This window comes from Protobothrops mucrosquamatus, unplaced genomic scaffold (genome assembly GCF_001527695.2).
Source record: "Protobothrops mucrosquamatus isolate PMUCROS unplaced genomic scaffold, P.Mucros_1.0 scaffold631, whole genome shotgun sequence".
Lineage (NCBI taxonomy): Eukaryota > Metazoa > Chordata > Lepidosauria > Squamata > Viperidae > Protobothrops > Protobothrops mucrosquamatus.
The window spans coordinates 20,769-38,855 of record NW_015386923.1 but is presented as its reverse complement, the minus strand read 5'-3'; the positions used below and the strand labels follow the sequence as shown (position 1 = coordinate 38,855).

The following is an 18,087-nucleotide window of genomic DNA, read 5'->3' as shown; positions in this document are numbered from 1 at the left end:
AGACAGTTATCGCACAATCCCCCTAGTCAGACTGTTAATTTCATGATTACCTCATCTGCTTTCCTCCCAGTGCCCTCCTTCTTCTAATATATACTCTAACTCATAATATCCCACAAATACTTTTAAGACCTTCTTTTGCTTGCTGGGGTTCTTATTCTTTTTTTCCCAAGTCAGTCAGTCAGTCAGTCAATCAATCAGTCTCTCTCTTTCTTGCACATTCATACCCTTGCCTTCTTCCCCTCCCCCAATCTTATACGACTATTACTCATGTCTTCTATTCAAGCATCTGGGACAAAATTGCCACACTTTTTGTCATAATCATCAGCAGAAGCCTTCCACCAGCTTCTCAGCTTGGGTGGGGAGGTGGGACGATGCAGTAATCCTACATTTAAAATGCCCAGGATATTGAGGGAATAAAGTTATTTCCTTATAATTAACCAACAACTCCCCATGTTGCCCCAACTCCCTATGTTGGCACTGCACACAGACTTAATCAAGAGATTCTTTAAAAAAAAAAAAAAAGATTCGTCATCTTCCTCAGTCACTAGATTGGTTAAAAGGCAGCATCAGATTTCCCAACCTTTTTTCTTAGAACAAGCATCTTCAGCCTGCCTATGTTAATTGTTCTCAGCAGATCAAGGCCACTAGGATAGAATCTGGAATTTGGCATGGAAAACACAGGCACATTTGGATATTAACAAGAGTCTCGTTTCACCAGATGCTGTTAGCATTCTGTTGCTGGGAAGGCATCAAGAGGTACCAGACCTTGGCAACAACATCTCCTGAAATACTGATGACCTAGCCCCCAAGATCAGTTCTTCCTGCTGCCTCCAGATACGATTCTCCTTTCACTTTATGTTTTCTTGTAATGCTTTTTTTCTCTGTTTGTTTGTTTAAAACGTTCCTAAGTAGAAAACATCTGTGATTGTAAAAGTCATTTTTTTTTGGCATTTTTTTTCTTTGTTCATTTTCAAAGGATGTATGTCAAGGCATCCTATAGAGGTGGCTTCTCTGACAAGACTTCTCTTTCCTCCATCTTCTTTAAATTGTCCAGTCAACCCAGAGGGGGCTTTAGTCTTTGACCAACTTGTACACATGATGCTGAGCTCCGTGCTCGCTGGTTGATACCTCGAAAACAAACGCTATGCAAAGTAATGTTTCCTGGGTATCTCTGTTTGTAACAACCTAGATAAAAAAGAAACACATACAGGGGGATCAGACAAAGTCAAACTGAATGAAAAAGTCAAGTTATACATCCAGACAAAGGGTAACATATTTTGTATAAAAAATGACCATTGAAATTTATGCAGGATTTCCTCTATCTAACTCAATAAATTTAGATCAAGTTAGATAAATCAGTTTAAATGATGGCATTAGGATGACGTTTCTCCCAATTTTACCACTCACTTACTTCTTATTTACAGAACCTCATGTCCATACAATGCCATTTTGTGAGGACAGAAACTTTTATTTGGGTTTCATGTTTTTTTTTGTGAACTGCTTAAGGTTTAACGTATAGGGAAAAGCAGTAAAAAGATACTATAGTGGAACCATAATTATCCCTACTAACTAGTCAATTTTCTGAACTGTATCCATTTGGAACTATGTATGAGCAGCTGTTAGGAATTGTTGCCTGAGTTTATTTTTTTTTCTCCTTTTTCCTGCCTTCTTTTTCTCTTTTGAATAAAGTTTTACTGATTTTGAAAATCAGTAAAAAAAAAAAGTATGGATGGATGAGAAGTAATTTACAGAACAATCATGTGTGTTTCTAAGAAACCATAAATATTTATAAGAGTTGTAGAGCTAATGACTTTCATTAGATTAGCTATCACATAACAGATGCACACCTGCACTTTAAATGAGCACAAATCCAGGGCAAAAAACCCCTAAAAGAACTTGTTACCAATAAATTCATAACATCCTGTTCCGAACAGGGAAAGGAGTTTCAGAGCATGTGAGGAAGTCATGGGACTACTCCATCATGTTCTGAATCTCAATGGCTACGTAGTCCTGAGAAGTAATTATGTAATTTGCCAATCATTAAACCACCCTTTTAAAACAAAAAATAAATAATGAGCACTAAAAGAAGAAAAATCTGAGAGGAAAGGAATGAAACTATTATTTATACTGGTAGTCCTTGACTTATAACTGTAATAGAGCTTGCCTGTTACAGTCGTAAGTTGTGACAGTCATAAAATGGGTCACCCACAGGTGTCATAGTGAAACCACGCCCACCCCATTGCCGGCAATGGGGAAAAAGTCGCAATACATCACGCGATGTCACATGACATCGCGAGTCTGACATGCCTGCTATAGAGTATTTTTGCTGAAAACTGGAAATAAACAACAACTTTCAGCAAAAACATAGTAAATTGAGGTCATGAGATTATGGGATACTGCAAATGACTGTAAATGTGGGCTGGTTGCTCAGCAACCGAAATATGGTTATGTGACCAGGGGAAACAGCCATTGGAACTTCGGAACTGGGTCATTAGTAGCCGTGAAGAGGTCCATTCAACTGATTCTAAGCTAGCAGTCGTACATCAAGGACTTCTTTTAGAGACAGAGTGCCCAAACTGTAACCCAAAACCCACTTATTTATCACAAAGTGCCAGGGCCGCATCAGCATTGTGGTGCCCTCGGGGGTGGGGCAAGGAGGTGCCTCTGAGTGCCGCCTCTGGCACGCAAAAACCAGGGGCGCAAAAATGGACTACTGTGCTGCAAGGTGCAAAAATGGCTGCAGCCGTGCTGCAGGGTGCAGATACAAGGTGCTGCACTACGCAAGAACGGGGCAGGGCTAGTAAGTATCACGCAGGCACTAGCGTGCTCGCGGCCCCGTGTGCGCATACACACATGTAAAATGCTTCCCCCTCCCTTTTCTTCCAGTCCACCAATCGACAATAGTTGGTGACCTCTGCTCTACCATCTCTACTCGAGCTTCCTAGTCGGCCGCTTCGCCTGCTTTGTGCTGGGTGGAGCTCCTGCTCCGGGCAGCGGTGGCGGCCTGATGGACCTGCTGCTGGTGGCGGTGGCGCGTGTGCCAACAGAGAGGGCTCTGAGTGCCGCCTCTGGCACCCATGCCATAGGTTCACCACCACTGCCCTAGAGAATTTAATTAATCTTGATTTGCTTTTCATCCTTTTATAAAGATTAGTTTTAGCATCTAGGCAGCAATAACACTAAAATGATTAAGAAGGGCTTTACTGAGCATCTGTGAGAAATGACAGAGCCAGCTACCATGTTTCCCTGAAAATAAGACCCAACAGGAAAATAAACCCTAGCATGATTTTTCAGGACACTCATAATATAAGCCCCACCCAAAAAATAAGCCCCATTTAAGATTGTCAGCCAGATGGACGCATTTAGTACCGTATTTCTCCAAATATAATCCTTAATCAGAAAATAATGCATCTTTTGGAGCAAAAATTAATATAAGACCCGGTCTTATTTTCGGGGAAACACGGTAGGAATCATAATAGAAGAAAGAAGAAAGAGTTTCTTTACCTGTAGGATGGTGAAATTCTCCAGGACACTATTCATCATGTATTTTTCTGGAAGATGTTTCAGTTTATGGATGAAGTTGATCATATACTCGCACATAGGAGACCGATGGATTCGATACACACATCTTCCATTCTCCATCCGAGCAAATTCAGTCTGCAGAAACACAGAGAGAGATCAGGTTGTACTCGTGAAAAGCTGCCAATGCTTCATCTGCAGAATACCTATACCTACTCAGAATGGAAAAAATAATCAAATGGAGAAAAAGAGGATGGCGAAACATTCCAAGAACTAGAGTATATTGAAATAGTGAACTAGGCTGCAGCTCAAATAACCTGCTTCTAGCAAGTGCATATATAGTGTATAGTTACAAAGCAATCTAATCCTTATGTTGCATTTTTTTTTCTGAGAATCCCTGTTTCCAATCCCACATTAAATATAATGAAGTTCACTTTTCTGTAGCATCTTCCTTCTGTTCATTCCTCATAGAGAAAGCATAGGACTCACCTCCACCTTTTCGACAACTTGTTTTCCAAAGGAGCACACTTTAGTGGAGACTGTGATGGTCATGTTTTCAGCACTGCTATATTGACTGCTTACACCATAAAAAGCACCAGGACCATCCTGTATAGTGCTGTTCAGATCCGCCTAGAATAGAGCAAGAAGTTCATGCAAATTAAACATGGATTAGAATGATTTATTGGCTCAGAATAGTGATCTAATTCACGCTAACTAAAAGAGCATGTTGATCAGTTGGACAGTGGAAAAAGTGGATGGGGTCCAAGCATCTTTCACCCAAATATATATGTCAAATCTACCTAGCATACAAAAGGAATAAAACCATTGCCAAATTAAGATTATTTGATACTATTTTGGTAAGGTACCTTCTCCTATCTAACTGTATATTACACCCCCAATTATATCAGCCTTCTTCAATGCTGGATGGTGGTTATGGGAATTGGTCCAACTTTCTGGAAGACTGAGGCTAGAAAAAACTTATTACAGGAATAGACTAAGAAGAATAGCAAGATCGTCTGCCATATTATCCTGTAAAGAAAGACTTAACAATCAGAGACACTGCTTAACTTCAACCTGCATGAAGTTCTTACCCAAAACTTGACAAGGAAAAAGGAATTCTGGGGTCCTCTCTCATAGAGCTCTTTCAGGCCACCTTTTTTCTCAGGAAACTTGTCATAAATCTGGCGTATGTCCACTGCTTCCAGCAGTGGGTCACTGTATGAGGGGTTCGTCTGTCCGATATGCACAAAAAGGTGTTTGCTATACTGTAATAGGAAAGAGAACAGATGGCATCTTTGTTCACCATGTAGGTTGAAACATTGCAAAAAAATAAATAAAAATAAAAAATTGGATACCCTTGATGAATTTGCCCTGGATGATTCAAGAGGTTTTGCCAATTGCTACCATCTGAGCAAAAGCAGATCAAAAGGCGCCATCGTAACATTTTATATTTCATAAGCCATTAAAGAGAATTCAGAACTCAAGTTCTGGGCATCACTTTTTAAAAAGGCCAGGTAAGTGGAAGCTCCAACGATATGTAAGCATGAAGTTATGATATAAATCTCATGATACCACTAAAGTGAAAACTCAATTATCTGGATCTTGATGCAATGGACTAAATTAACTTGTGTGCTATGTCATTTGTGCAATAAAGCCACCACAGAAATTGGGATGGGATGGGATGGGATGGGAATAACAGGTAGCCCTCAATTTGTCTTAAAAATGACACTCCATTGCATTCTGTAGGATAAAGCAAGATCTATCATTCTTTCCTCCCTCCTGTATGAATGACAGTGCCGAATTTCCTCTCTTAAGAGTTACCGTTTCAGGGTCACGCTGTACTTCCATGAATGCTGAATACTCAAGGAGCCGCAACTTGGCAGAGGCAATCGTTCGGTCCTGCCAGACTGGCACAGCTGAGGCAGAAGGTGGAAGAGGAGCCAAGGGCTCATAGCCTAGAAGATTGGGCAGGTACAACAATCTTAAAACATTTTCCAACGGAATTTTAGTTGCGGGAGAAAAGTATGGAAAAAATAATCTTTAACCACTGAGAAAAGCAGTCAACTGGGCCAGTTTAGTTCACTTTGGTTCATTTGTCAATCTTTCCAGGCAATTTAAGACTATTCCCTTCATTGTTATTCTGATTACATTGCATTACATTATATTCTCTAAAATTAGAGAATTTTTTTTTTCATTTCTGGGCTGTCTATGGACTTAGGAGATAGCAATATGAAACACACTGTCTCTTAAACGATGAAGAGGCCGTCATTGGACCTTTCCATTCTGGACAATAAGCATTCAGTTTCTTGGGGAAGGTTATGGAGAAGGTTCTCTCTGTTAGATGCTGCCACCTTGTGGGACTGAGGAAGCATGCCTTCTCTTTGTTGCCCTTTCCCTCTGGAACAGCAGTCCCCAAAAGATATTAATGGCCCCCCACTTCCCTGGAGTTCCAGAAAGTCCTTAAAACCTGCCTTTATCGCAAGCCTGGGGTTAACGGGTTTACTGATGTATTTGTGAGAGCTCTGTTGTATCTATACAGTTTATTGTTCTGGTTGTTTTGGTTTAAGTTGCCTGTTTATGTGTCTGTAACTGTTAATTGTTTTTATTGTTAATGGATTGTATAAGCCACCAGAATCCAACAGAGTAAGCAGCCATAACAAATTTAATAAATTAAATTAAGGTAAGGTTATTCGTGAACAAAATAGAGGTGCTGATTAGAAATCTGTCTTAAGGACAAATATCAAGAGTGCTATGAATTAGATAACTTCCTTGCATAAAACACGACTTAAATTCTCATTTACTGCTATAATAATACAAGAAGAAAGTGGTCTGCTTTTACTGAGTCCCTGGAGGAACACAGCATAACAAGGTTGGAAGGGACCTTGGAGGTCTTCTAGTCCAACCCCCTGCTTGAGCAGGAGACCTTATACCATTCCAGACAAATCTCTTCTCCAGTGGTGGAGCACCCACAATTTCTGGAGGCAAGCGTTTCTGTTGATTAATTGTTCTCACAGTCAGGAAATTTCTGCTTAGTTCTAGACTGAATCTTCCTTTAATGATATTCCACTAGTTATTTCTTGTCCTGCCCTCAGGTCCTTTGGAAAATAGATCAACCCCCTCTTCTCTGTGACAGCACTTCAAGTACTGGAAGACTGGAATCATGTTCACCCCTAGTCCATTTCTTCATTAGACTAGAGATACCTAGTTCTCTCAACTGTTCATTATACCCTTTAGCCTCCAGATCCCTGATCTTTATTGCTCTTCTTTGTACTCTTTCTAGGGTCTCAGCATCTTTTTTTTTATCATGGTGACCCAGAACTGGACACAATATTCCAAGTATGGTCTCACCAGTGCAGTATAAAACGGCACTATCATTTTATGTAATCTTGATACTATCCCTCTGTGGATGCAGCCTAGGACTGCATTGACTTTTTTGGCAGCTGCGGTACACTGTTGGCTCATACTTAAGTTGTAGTCCACTAGGACACAAAATCCCCATCACAGTTACTGTTGTTGAGCCAGGTACAATCTATTCTATACCTGGGCATTTGGGTTTTCTTGCCTAAGTGTAGGACCTTACTTTTCTCACCACTGAATTGCATTTTGTTGGATAGGGCCCAGTGTTCAAATCTGTCAAGGTCCTTCTGAAACTTGAGTTTATCCTCCAAAGTGTCAGCTATTCCTACTAGCTTGGTGTCATCTGCAAATTTAATGAGTTCCCCTTCTATCTCCACATCTAGATCATTTATGAAAATGTTGAAGAGTACTGGGACTAAGAAAGAACCCTGAGGTACTCCCTGCATGGAATGTTCTAAGAATCTAATATCTGAATAAGTACTAAATAATATAAATTATGTTTTCTGTTGAATTGCATCACTTCCTGCTCTCAACCAGTCCATATATCCCATTTTACAGAAGAGGATCTACAGAACAAACCGAGGCATCAAAGTGCAACCTAGAAAAGTAGTATAAAGACATACATACAGTAGTAGGAAGCTTTTGTTCCAGTTGTCAGAACAAAATTCTAGTCAAAGACTGAGAGTAACTATGGCCCTAAAGCAATAATTCCATGATTTCCCTACTTACTGGTTCAGCATTCGTTCAATATCAATTTGATTTTAGTGCAAAAATCCGTTTTGATATGTGTAAGTATATTATGAATGTCACTGTGAGCATAGCATCTTACATGCTGATTCTGTTTTTATTTTGCCTACAAGTAAGTGAACTGAGGACAAGCAAAAACTTATTTTAGAGAACACGTAACTTAGATGAGCAGCCTGCATTCATATGCTGCATATAAATTACAAAACATGCAGCCTAGTGGCACTATCACTTTCATTAAGATGATAATTACTCCAATTAAATTCACTACTGCAGTTGGTAAGAAAAGAGTTCTTGTGAGCAGCAAAAGAGTTGTACCGTGTAAACAAATAATGGAATCACATATGGATGGTGGTAAAGGAGACAGGAGACAAGAAAATTTTAGTTTTTGCATGGTAGAGCATCAAGAGGAGGCTAAATTGGAAAAATCAAGTGAGACAGACGACTTACTGGCTAGTGATGGAGGCATGGGTGGCTGAATGGGGTAGGCTGGTTGTGCAAAAGGTTTAATGCTGAAAAACAAAATAACATAGAATAGGTTAAGTTATTTTGAAAAACCTTCCTCTAATCTGCGTATCTCAGGTACAGCTTTTCTCTGAATATCAGATGCTAGGCAATGCGAGCAATAGTAAAAGGGGCAAGGGTGAGGCAAATGATGAAATTATGTATTATCATAATATAAATCTCATGATTTACATATTTACATCAGACATTGGGGTATGGGTGTAAAATTGCAGCATTTATGCCTGCATGTCATTATTTTGCCATCATTGGGATTTGCTGTATATGAGCAGAAGGGTGCTAGCTCTTTCACACCAGTGGGTTTCTCATAGTCACAGACCAGTCAACGTGGAAGCACAGTGCTGGACTTGATGGGTCTTTTGATCCGATCCAGCATAATCCTGGATTTCTGGAATTATATGTCTAAAAGTACTGACTCTCCAGTACTTTTATATCACATCAAAAATTTAATATAATTGATAAAGAAATATTGGTGGGCTTTGCTGTGGCAGGGTTTCTTAAGTGCAACATTATCCAAACAATGGAAGAGTTTACATAATGTTTTCCACATTTGAGTTGGAGCAATCTCTGTGTGCAACAGGTAACTAGGATTCAATTATTCTGTTTTTGAAAAATAGTAACAAGAGTTTGTTTGAAAACCCTAATCTTGCATCAGCATTAAAAATGTACCCATAGCATACAGCTCAAGCACCTACGCTACAAAAGTCATGTTCAAGATTATCCCATCCCACCCCATCCTACTTACTCCTGAGAAGAGCCAGACTGTCCTGGGATAGGCCCACTCCAAAACTGAGAAAGTAAAAAGGATAGAAAACATGAAATCAAGGATATCCTCAATAGTTGAAATCATCCCTCAATGATTCACAGCATGTTAAGGGGGAGTTTTTAATACGCTTTCTATAAAATAGTTTGAAACTTTTGCCACTAGCAGGCAGTTAAAAACTGGGACTACATCAGTGGGTACCTCTACACAAAGCCAGAGTATTTTCTTAATTTTAGTAAAGTAAAAGTTAGATAGAGGTAGGCAAACTGTGAAAGAATTAGTTGCTGTAACTGAGCTTCCTCATCTTTGCAAGAACCTTAGGAGCCCACCTGCTGATTTAGCACCATCACTGAAGAAAATGAGGCTGGAAACTTATATCCATTTTGGGGGGCGATGGTGGGAGAAGGCATGAGAATGGAGAGGAGGGTTTAGAGGGGCAAACCAGTATTATTTACACCCTTAAAATTCACAAACAATCTCAAAATTGGTACAGGTAGTCCTTGGATAATGACTACTTGTTCAGCAACTGTCAGAAGTTAGGGCTCCCACAGTCTCATGATCATGATCTTACGATGGTTGCAGTGTCACGTGGTCACATGATCACCATTTGCAACCTTCCCTGCCAGCTTCCCACAAGCAAAATGAATGTGGAAGCCAGAAGAGAAAATCACAAGTCACTCCAATAAGTAATTCCCATTCCTGCTGCTTTTGCTCCTGGGGAATCTGGCTATGGAGTATGAGATCCTGGGGATCCTGTACTACTCTACAGAATGTGCCCACCTGCAATCTGTAGTGCATGCCCAATCACCCAGTGGTACTTGTTTGTATGGTGCCCACCGACAAACTCTCCTGCATCATTAGGAGCTGCCCCTGGCTCACCATCCTGCTTGCAAGCCACTCAGGACTTCTTTGCTTAGTGATTAAACATGGCACTTGAGTTTAAAAAGGCAGAGATGGATAGCTGATGCAGGTTCGTATAAAATACCTAACATGTTTCAAATAAGCCAAGAGCATCTCTCCTAGGAATCCTTAGTGCTTATGTGGGACATTTCTTACCCTGGGAGCAGCAGAGAAGACAGCCTGAGGGAGTGGAGGAGGAGGACTCAGTTTGTTCTGCAGGACACTGGCAGATACAATCTGTGCTGAAGACATGGAAGCCATACTCTGCAAAGCCTTGTCCTTTGAGACTTGATCCTTCAAAATAGGATAAAAATGAATGAATAAACAGAAGGAGAGCTTGCTAATCCATACCATGAGAGTGCACAAAAATAACAAGCCACCTAAATTTTTAAAATATTTGTTACAATAAACATTTTCTGTCTGAGTTTCAATTACTGTACACTAACTATAAATCATTCAGCCAAGCTGTTTCTGAAAAATAATGAGATAGTTGCCACTAGTTTCAGAAAGCCGATTCTCAAGGAACCGTGTTAATCAGAGACAGTCAAACTCTTCAGTTCTGTACAACTTAAGTAGAGTCAGAGAAGCAAAGCACAGGCAGCTTCATAGCATAATGTTCAAATTCTCCAAACAGCAGCTTCTTATTTTCTCTTTATACCATTATCAGACATCGTTTTGGGTTTCACCGAGGTTAAGGATTTTTTTTTATCTTCTCGGGACCTATACGGTATTTAAAACTAATGAAATAAAGACAGGTCTGGGTGGTACTTACCAAGTTCATAGCCTGCATGAAGGAAAAAGAAAAAGAGAAATATGATTAGAACCCAGGTGTGGGCGAAGGATGAGGAAAATCTGCATAATATCTATAATCATAATAGGATTTCAAGGTATTGAAATAATCTACTTTACTTTGTCCAAAAGGCAACTGGACTTTGTTTTTCCTTAAAGACATTTCGCTTCTCATCCAAGAAGCTTCTTCAATTCTCTAAGTTCTTCAGTTTTTTGGATGAGAAGCAAAACATCTTCAAGCAAAAACGAAGAAAGTCCCAGTTGCCTTTTGAAAAAACACCTTTGGAACAACCATGATCTGGATGACTGAGAACCTCCACAGACATCTAACTTTGCTTTGTAAATAAATTACATCTAAGCAAGGCCAATTTACAATGTATCCTACTTCACAGAATCCTGGGAACTTTGGCTAAAAGGGAATGGGTGGAAAATCCCACCTGGCAGGATGCTAATCTCAGTGGATATCTTCTTCGTGTTCACAAATGAAGTGAACAATGAGCAAGTTTCTTTTTAAAAGTCAAACACTGAGCAGGCTCTCCAGTTTTGCTCTTTCACAAATTAGTCTAGGTCTATGTATGGATGGTAATACTCTTTGGCACATTAGACAGATACAAATGAAAAGCAATGCTCATTGTTCAATGTTCAATGTTCTCTTCTATCATGGGCTTGTACAATTATACAGAAGAGGTAAATTAGGACTATCATATCTAGACTGCAATAGTCTGGATGACAACTAGATGGCAAAACAAAGATACAGAAAACCTATCCAGGATTTTTGCAGGGCATATATGATAGCCTTAAGTAAGTACTGCACTGAATTATAGGTATAATTATAAATGTTTATGCCATATATTAAAGAATAGCAATGTATTCTAACATTAATATTTGGTATTTTTAAGAATATATTGCTTGCGTGCAGACAATTGTGTGAATCATTAGATCTTCTGCATTATTTTTATATTTTCTTTGGCTCCCTCATTAAAGTTTAAAGACTAACTCAGTGAAGTGGCTGTGAAGATGCCACGAAACATCTTTACAATCCAGAACTGAATCTGAGATAAGTTTATCAATATTGGACCAGTCTCAAAATCTCAATTCTGAACTAGCAGGGACAGAAATAAAGATCATCTCAGTAGATTTCAATATCACAATGCAGTTATAAAAGGAGAATTTATTTTCTGAGTATCCTCCCTCACCCCAAGGCACAAGTTGCTAGTAGTGGTGCCTACTGAGTTGGCTAATTCCAGAGTCTGAAAAGGGTCATTTTGTCATGAAGTAGAATATACAGGGCTTCATTGTTAATTACTTTGTAAGTCTGTTACAAATGAATATACTTTTGTTCACCATTTAACATTTAAAAAAAATCAGAAATGCAGTGTTGTGGACAACTAACTCGTATTAAAGCAGGCTACGAAAGCCATGTTTCGGTATAAGAACACACGCAGCCCCAGTTACGGGCATACAGATGCACATGCAGGAACAACATGGCTTAGCAATGTGACTGCACTGCTACACACTCAAGGTCCGGTATTTTCTTCCAAGGATCTTCCTTATATCAAAATTAAAGTACCAGCAACAACAGGATTAATTTGGGCATGCATCCTGTAAAAAGCTGCCAAGTATATCTCAAACCTAAGAGTTACAACAGCAATTTTTAAAAACCAGTTAAGATACCAAATATATTGCTTGATATGTATTCAAAAGATTAAATAATAATTGTTATTATGAAGTAATGACATTAATTTCAAAAAAGTGTTGATAAGTGATTTAATTACCAGTCCCTCTTTGTTCTCACTTATCTTTTGTGCAAGGAGCTTCAATTGGGGTATGAATACTCTTCCCATTTTATTCTTATAATAACTTTGGGAGGCAGGTCAGGTTCACTGTGTATACATGGCTTGTCTTCTAATGAACCACCTAGTATATTCAACCAGAAGCCAGTTGCATGGAGTTCAGTATAACCTACTCCCACAGATGCCAGTATAATATCAAATTTCAACTTGAGGAATAATTTGAAAATGTGCCTTCCTGGTTTCACTTGGACACATGGCCCACTTGGAAGAGATTTTGCCACTGGCAATATTCACAGCAAGTAGCTAAGGTTTACTCTGAATACAGAGCTTAAGGGGAAATTTGTCCTTTGTCCTTTTCTTGCTTACAAATAAGAAAAAGTAAAATATACAGTACATAGTGTCATTTCTAAAGTATTTGACAAAAATATTTCTTGGCGTCAATTGACTAGCATGCCAACCTCACTTCCGGGGTAATGTATTTTCTAATTTTTGTGGAAGATTTCCTACAGGGTCAGAATGAAAGTAAACATGCTCTAGAATTATACCCAATTATTGCATACAATTCACTTCTACATCTTTTTTTTTACTCTTCTATGCCAGTCTTCAACTGGAAGGATTTACTGAATTCTACGGAAACCTGGGCTTTGACAATAAATATAGGCAATGTAGTCTGTTGGTAAATAGTCAATATTTTTTTTGCTTTTGGGGTCAAAAGATGGGGAGACAACTATCTGCAACTTTCCCAATCCTACTTAAATATATTTTCTACCTTGGGGAATCTACAAAGGGAAGAGAGGCAATTTTGTAAATTTTTCAGTTCTTTCCAAAGCATATATTCATCAACAAAAAAGAAAAGATATTCCAGATCAGTTTAGAATATTCTCTGACTTCCTTTAGAACCACCCCACTCTCCGTGCTCCACCTTCAGACATTTTATTCAGCAAATCACAATACACAGAACACACGAGGGAAGGGATCAAGTTAGTCAATCTCCAGTTACAGAATAAGGAGAAAAAAAGCCAACCACAGAAGAAAAGGAAAGGCAATCACAGGATAAAGCTCTCCAGTTGCATCCTTGCCCAGTTTCCTTAGTTCCTGGTTTCATGAACTTGTTCTACAGATCCTGATTCAGCCACAGCCATCTTACGTTCCTTTCTGGTTCTGTGTATCTCTGTTGCAACCGCTGCATAGGCTTCCTTGCCAAATAATTTATTAGATTCTTAAACACATCACACAACAGTTTCCATAAGAGAGCTAGAGTAACGACTGTTTCATTTGCTCCTCTACCTGCTATGGTAAAAAAATAAATTAACTCAAGCTTAACCCACTCACACTAATAACTTAATAATTAAATTCAAAGTAATACTTAATAATGACATATTGCTATTATAGATAATTGTTATATAATTAGCAATAATAGTAGAGCTCAACACTCCCTTTTATTTAACATTAACAGGAAACCGCTGGTTAAAGTCACCTGCTGTTTGGAGTTAGGCATCATCAATATGCAGATGATGCTCAATTGTACATCCTGAACAGAGTCGATTGTGCTCTTTGTCACTTCATGACTGGATTACTGCAGTGTATTTTACTTGGAGATGTCTACCCAGAAGCTGCCAGTTGGTCCAGAATACAGGTAGTCCTCAACTTACGACCACAATTGAACCCCAAATTTCTGTTGTTAAGTGAAATATTTAAGTGAGCTTTGGCCCATTTGATGACCTTTCTTGCCCCAGTTGTTAAGTGAATCACGGCAGTTGTTAAGTTAGTGACTCAGTTGTTAAGTGAATCTGGCTTCCCCATCGGCTTTACTTGTCAGAAGGTTGCAAAAGATGATCACATGACCCCAGGACACTGCAACTGTCATGAATATGAACCAGTTGCCAAATATCTGAATTTTGATCACATGACTTCAGGGAACGCTACAATGGCTGTAAGTGGAGAAAACAGCCATCGATCACTTTTTTTCAGTGCCGCTATAACTTTGAACTGTCACTAAATGAACTGTTGTAGGTTGATGACTATTTGTATAGCAGTGTGGACAGTAATGGAAATAATTCAGACACAAGGCAACCGGTATTTATTTGTGACGATAGGAATGTCCTGGGGTCGTATCGTTCCCTTTTGCGACCTTCTGACAAGCAAAGACAATGGGGAAGCCAGATTCATTTAACAACGGTGTTACTAACTTAACAACTGCAGTGATTCACTTAATAACTATGGAAAGAAAGGTTGTAAAATGGGGCAAAACTCACTTAACAACTATCTTGCTTAGCAACATAAATTTGGGGCTCAGTTGTGGTTGTAAGTCGAGGACTACCTGTGTGCAATTCTCATGTCATTTCATAGGCCATTATGCATTCTGTATAGCTAGCTTTGTTAAGACTTTTAGGGTTATAGTTAAAGAGTTCAGGTGAAGGTATATAACAAATGTCACCTGATAGGATTAGTAGTATCACTAGGTGTTTATGGAAAAACAAGAGCCAGCTGTTGAAAGTCCAATCTGGAAAGTTCTTACTGGAAATTTGCTCTTCTGTTTTTCCACTGATCTGACATAAAATGAACTGTTTTAGATCACAGTCCTATTCAACTCCTGCCACATAAAGAGGCTCTATGACAGGGGTGTCAAACCGTGGGCCGGATGCATCATAGCGAAACCACACCCACCTCGTTGGTGGCAATGGAAAAAAAGTCACGATACGCCGCAACACGTCACATGACATTGCGAGTTTGACACCCCTGCTCTATGACAGCTACCAACCAGCTCTCTCTCTTCAAGAGTTCTAGCTTTGATCTGATCCCAGGATCAAAGGGAAAAGGGCAAGGACATGAAAGGAACAGAGTGGCGATAACAGAGTGCAGTATGTTAGCTGCAGCATGGCTACGGCTTAAAGGTGAGAAAGCTGGGGAAGCGCGTACCTTCAGCTTGGACTGAATCTCACGAGATTTCCGTCTGGCTAGAACCTGCAAGTGGCTAGAGACCTGCAGAGAGAAAAGCAGAAGGAGAGGGGGAAAAACAGCAGAGCCGTCAACCAGAGGAAAGGAAAGGAAGGAGAGGGGGCTGCCCATGCTCACATACCATGGATGCATGGGCAGGGTCTCCAACGTACCTTTATGCCAACCTGGTACTCTCGCACCTTCTTCCGAGCTAGAACCTGTATATGGCTGGACACCTAGGCCCCGCCAAGTCATTCAAAAAGGAAAACACAAAAAGAATGAAGGTATGACCCCATATTGAAAACAGTGCTTCAAGCACCCATGTGACACACACTGGCCTCCTAAGCCAGTTGAAGTTCTGACGGAATAATATCAGCTTGCAGGGTAGATAGCAGTTAATGCTTACTGAAAGAATCAGTTGAAGGAAGTTGCTGTAATCTTGCTGAATGACACATTTGGAAATATTCCTAGGAATTACCATTTTTAGGGTTCTTTGGCAGCAACAAATACTTTCAATTTTAAATTTATTATTTCTCAGGGACTTCTACACATTATTAACCATACTGATTTCAGAAACTAGTCAAATTCTGATCTACAGATATTTTGCTGCTTCGGGCCCTTCCACTCTTCTCAACTATGCAATCCCCTGTGTGCTTATTTGATTTTTCTTAATCAGGTAACTGAACTGCCTTTCATGCAATCAAAACTGTTTATGGGAAGGCTCTTCAAAATATTAGTTCTTGATACTATAAATACTGATACCTAGAAAATATGAAACATTTCTCAGCTGTTTGCAAAACTGCTTTTAGGGAGCAAAATGGTAGATGTGAAGTACTTCTTCAGAACAGAAATTAAATATGAGTTTATGGCTTTGAGAACTGGTTTAATATTTTGGATAAAAATCAGTTTATGATTGATTATAACTGATTAATGAAACAATCTTTGCAGGAAGTCATAACACATAGTTTTCATTAACAAAATATTGATATTATACACAAAGACAGGTGAAGGAATTCACCTAATATCTACATCAATTTTAATCTGTGTTAAAAACAGACAATGGAAATGGCTTTTTTTTTTACTCTATATACATTCATTTTAAACTTTATATTTCTGTACAGACACAGCTCTATACAAAGCACATCTCCAATGATTGGGAGAGCTGATGAAATGCAATAAGCCAGGCAATAGGAAAAAAAACCCCAAAATAAATCTGCTCTGTTTTATAGTGACATGCTTTACAATCCATTCCAATCTCTTGGGACAGTTTGCAGTCCCAATAAATATGCTTAGAATTGTCTTATAAACCATTTCCTGCTATATATGATTTTCAGTTTCAGCAGAAAGTTATAGACTGTTAGCTTTGGAGCTGAGAATCATATCTGTAAAGATAAACAGCTCAACATGAAAGATCTGCTTTCAGACAGTCCAATAAAGATGCCTAGAGAAATCAGCCCAGATGTGGGACTGGCATTTCCAACTTCACTGTACCATGGAAGGACACAAAGGAATTAAAATTGGAGGAATTGATTGTAATTCTATAAACAATGATTTTCCTAGTCCAAATAGACAGCTTTCATTAATATGTCACGCACTGCAATCTAACATAGCTAACATGGAGTTCCACAAAGAATTCTGCCGCTCTCCACTAATGAACCCCTAATTATTCTGAAAGTTTTACCTATCGGTTTGAAGAGGAAGAAAATGGAAACAAAGGTTAAACTGAAGTTTCATTCATGACAGCTTTTACAACACAAATGACATGACTGACTGCTCTTTCTCCATTAATTAAAAAAAAACAGCTAGAAGACCATCGGATAGGTGTACACATGGTATATTCCCCATCCCAATTCTGTTTTTTATATTGTACAACAATTTTTTTGAGATTGACCAGAAGAATGAAAGTTTCTGATTCAATTAGGCAGACTTAGCAAGTAATAAGAGTCAAGATCCAGTAATCATCTAGAGCAGGGGCCCCCAACCTTTTGGGCACCAGGGACCGGTTCTATGGAGAAAGATTTTTCCATGGACCAGAGGAGGCGTGGTTTGGTGTGCTGCCTGTATCCCGTGGATGAGGCTTCGCTTGTTTGCGTGGCCCGGTTGCTGGCATGCTGTGGCCCAGTGCCAGTCCACGGGGGTTGGGAAACCCTGTTCTAGAGACTGTCCACAATGTGGTATGCAATCTCACGTGCAAGGAAAAAGCACAGCCCAAAATTTGTTACTGCCGGGTTTTCCCGAAAGTAAGACCTACCCTAAAAATAAGCCCTAGCTTGGTTTTGGGGGGGTGGGCCTAATATAAGCCGTGGTCCAAAAATAAGCCCTAGTTTTGGGGCAAGACGCACGTCTAAAAATCAAGCTAGGGCAGGGGTGGGCATGGAGCTTACCACTGCACCCAGGTCTCCCGGCCCACTTCTTCTGCAGCTGAAGGAGCAGCTTTATTCTGCAACTGAGAATGGAGCTCCGGCCTGCATTTCGTAGTCGGAGGCCAGGCCTCAGCTGCAGAAGAAGTGGGCCGGCTGGGATAGCATGGGCAAAGGGATTAAGAATGATAAAGTGAAATGAAATTAGTTAGGTAGAAGTACTTATATAAAACCTTAGCCTTTATTGAATTAAAACTCAATAATATAGCTGGTGAGTAATTTTTAATAAAAGCCCTTCATTTTTTCCACTGACATGTTTGCATTCACTGGTTTGCTAAACAGGTCTTCCACTTCAGGATTCTTCCCAGCTTTTTATAGGGTCAAATGGTTCTTAAGTGGTCCT

The 18,087-nt window shown here is 39.5% G+C and overlaps 1 protein-coding gene across 2 annotated transcripts in view; it reads right to left on the bottom strand.

Moving 5' to 3' along the window:
• Positions 1–210: 210 nt before the first annotated feature.
• TEAD3 (TEA domain transcription factor 3) overlaps positions 211–18,087 on the bottom strand; it is a 37,950-nt gene continuing 20,073 nt past the window's right edge. Inside the window, exons 4-14 of one of the 2 annotated variants that reach the window (XM_015817727.1) lie at positions 15,498–15,560; positions 15,307–15,369; positions 10,578–10,589; positions 9,962–10,099; positions 8,888–8,931; positions 8,071–8,132; positions 5,341–5,474; positions 4,611–4,784; positions 4,009–4,149; positions 3,505–3,657; positions 211–1,185 (exon numbers count right to left, since the gene is read on the bottom strand). In XM_015817727.1, the coding sequence (XP_015673213.1) occupies positions 1,072–1,185; positions 3,505–3,657; positions 4,009–4,149; positions 4,611–4,784; positions 5,341–5,474; positions 8,071–8,132; positions 8,888–8,931; positions 9,962–10,099; positions 10,578–10,589; positions 15,307–15,369; positions 15,498–15,560 (1,098 nt within the window). In that variant the 3' untranslated portion in view covers positions 211–1,071. The remainder of the gene's footprint in view (positions 1,186–3,504; positions 3,658–4,008; positions 4,150–4,610; positions 4,785–5,340; positions 5,475–8,070; positions 8,133–8,887; positions 8,932–9,961; positions 10,100–10,577; positions 10,590–15,306; positions 15,370–15,497; positions 15,561–18,087) is intronic. The other variant, XM_015817728.2, reaches the window with a different exon arrangement.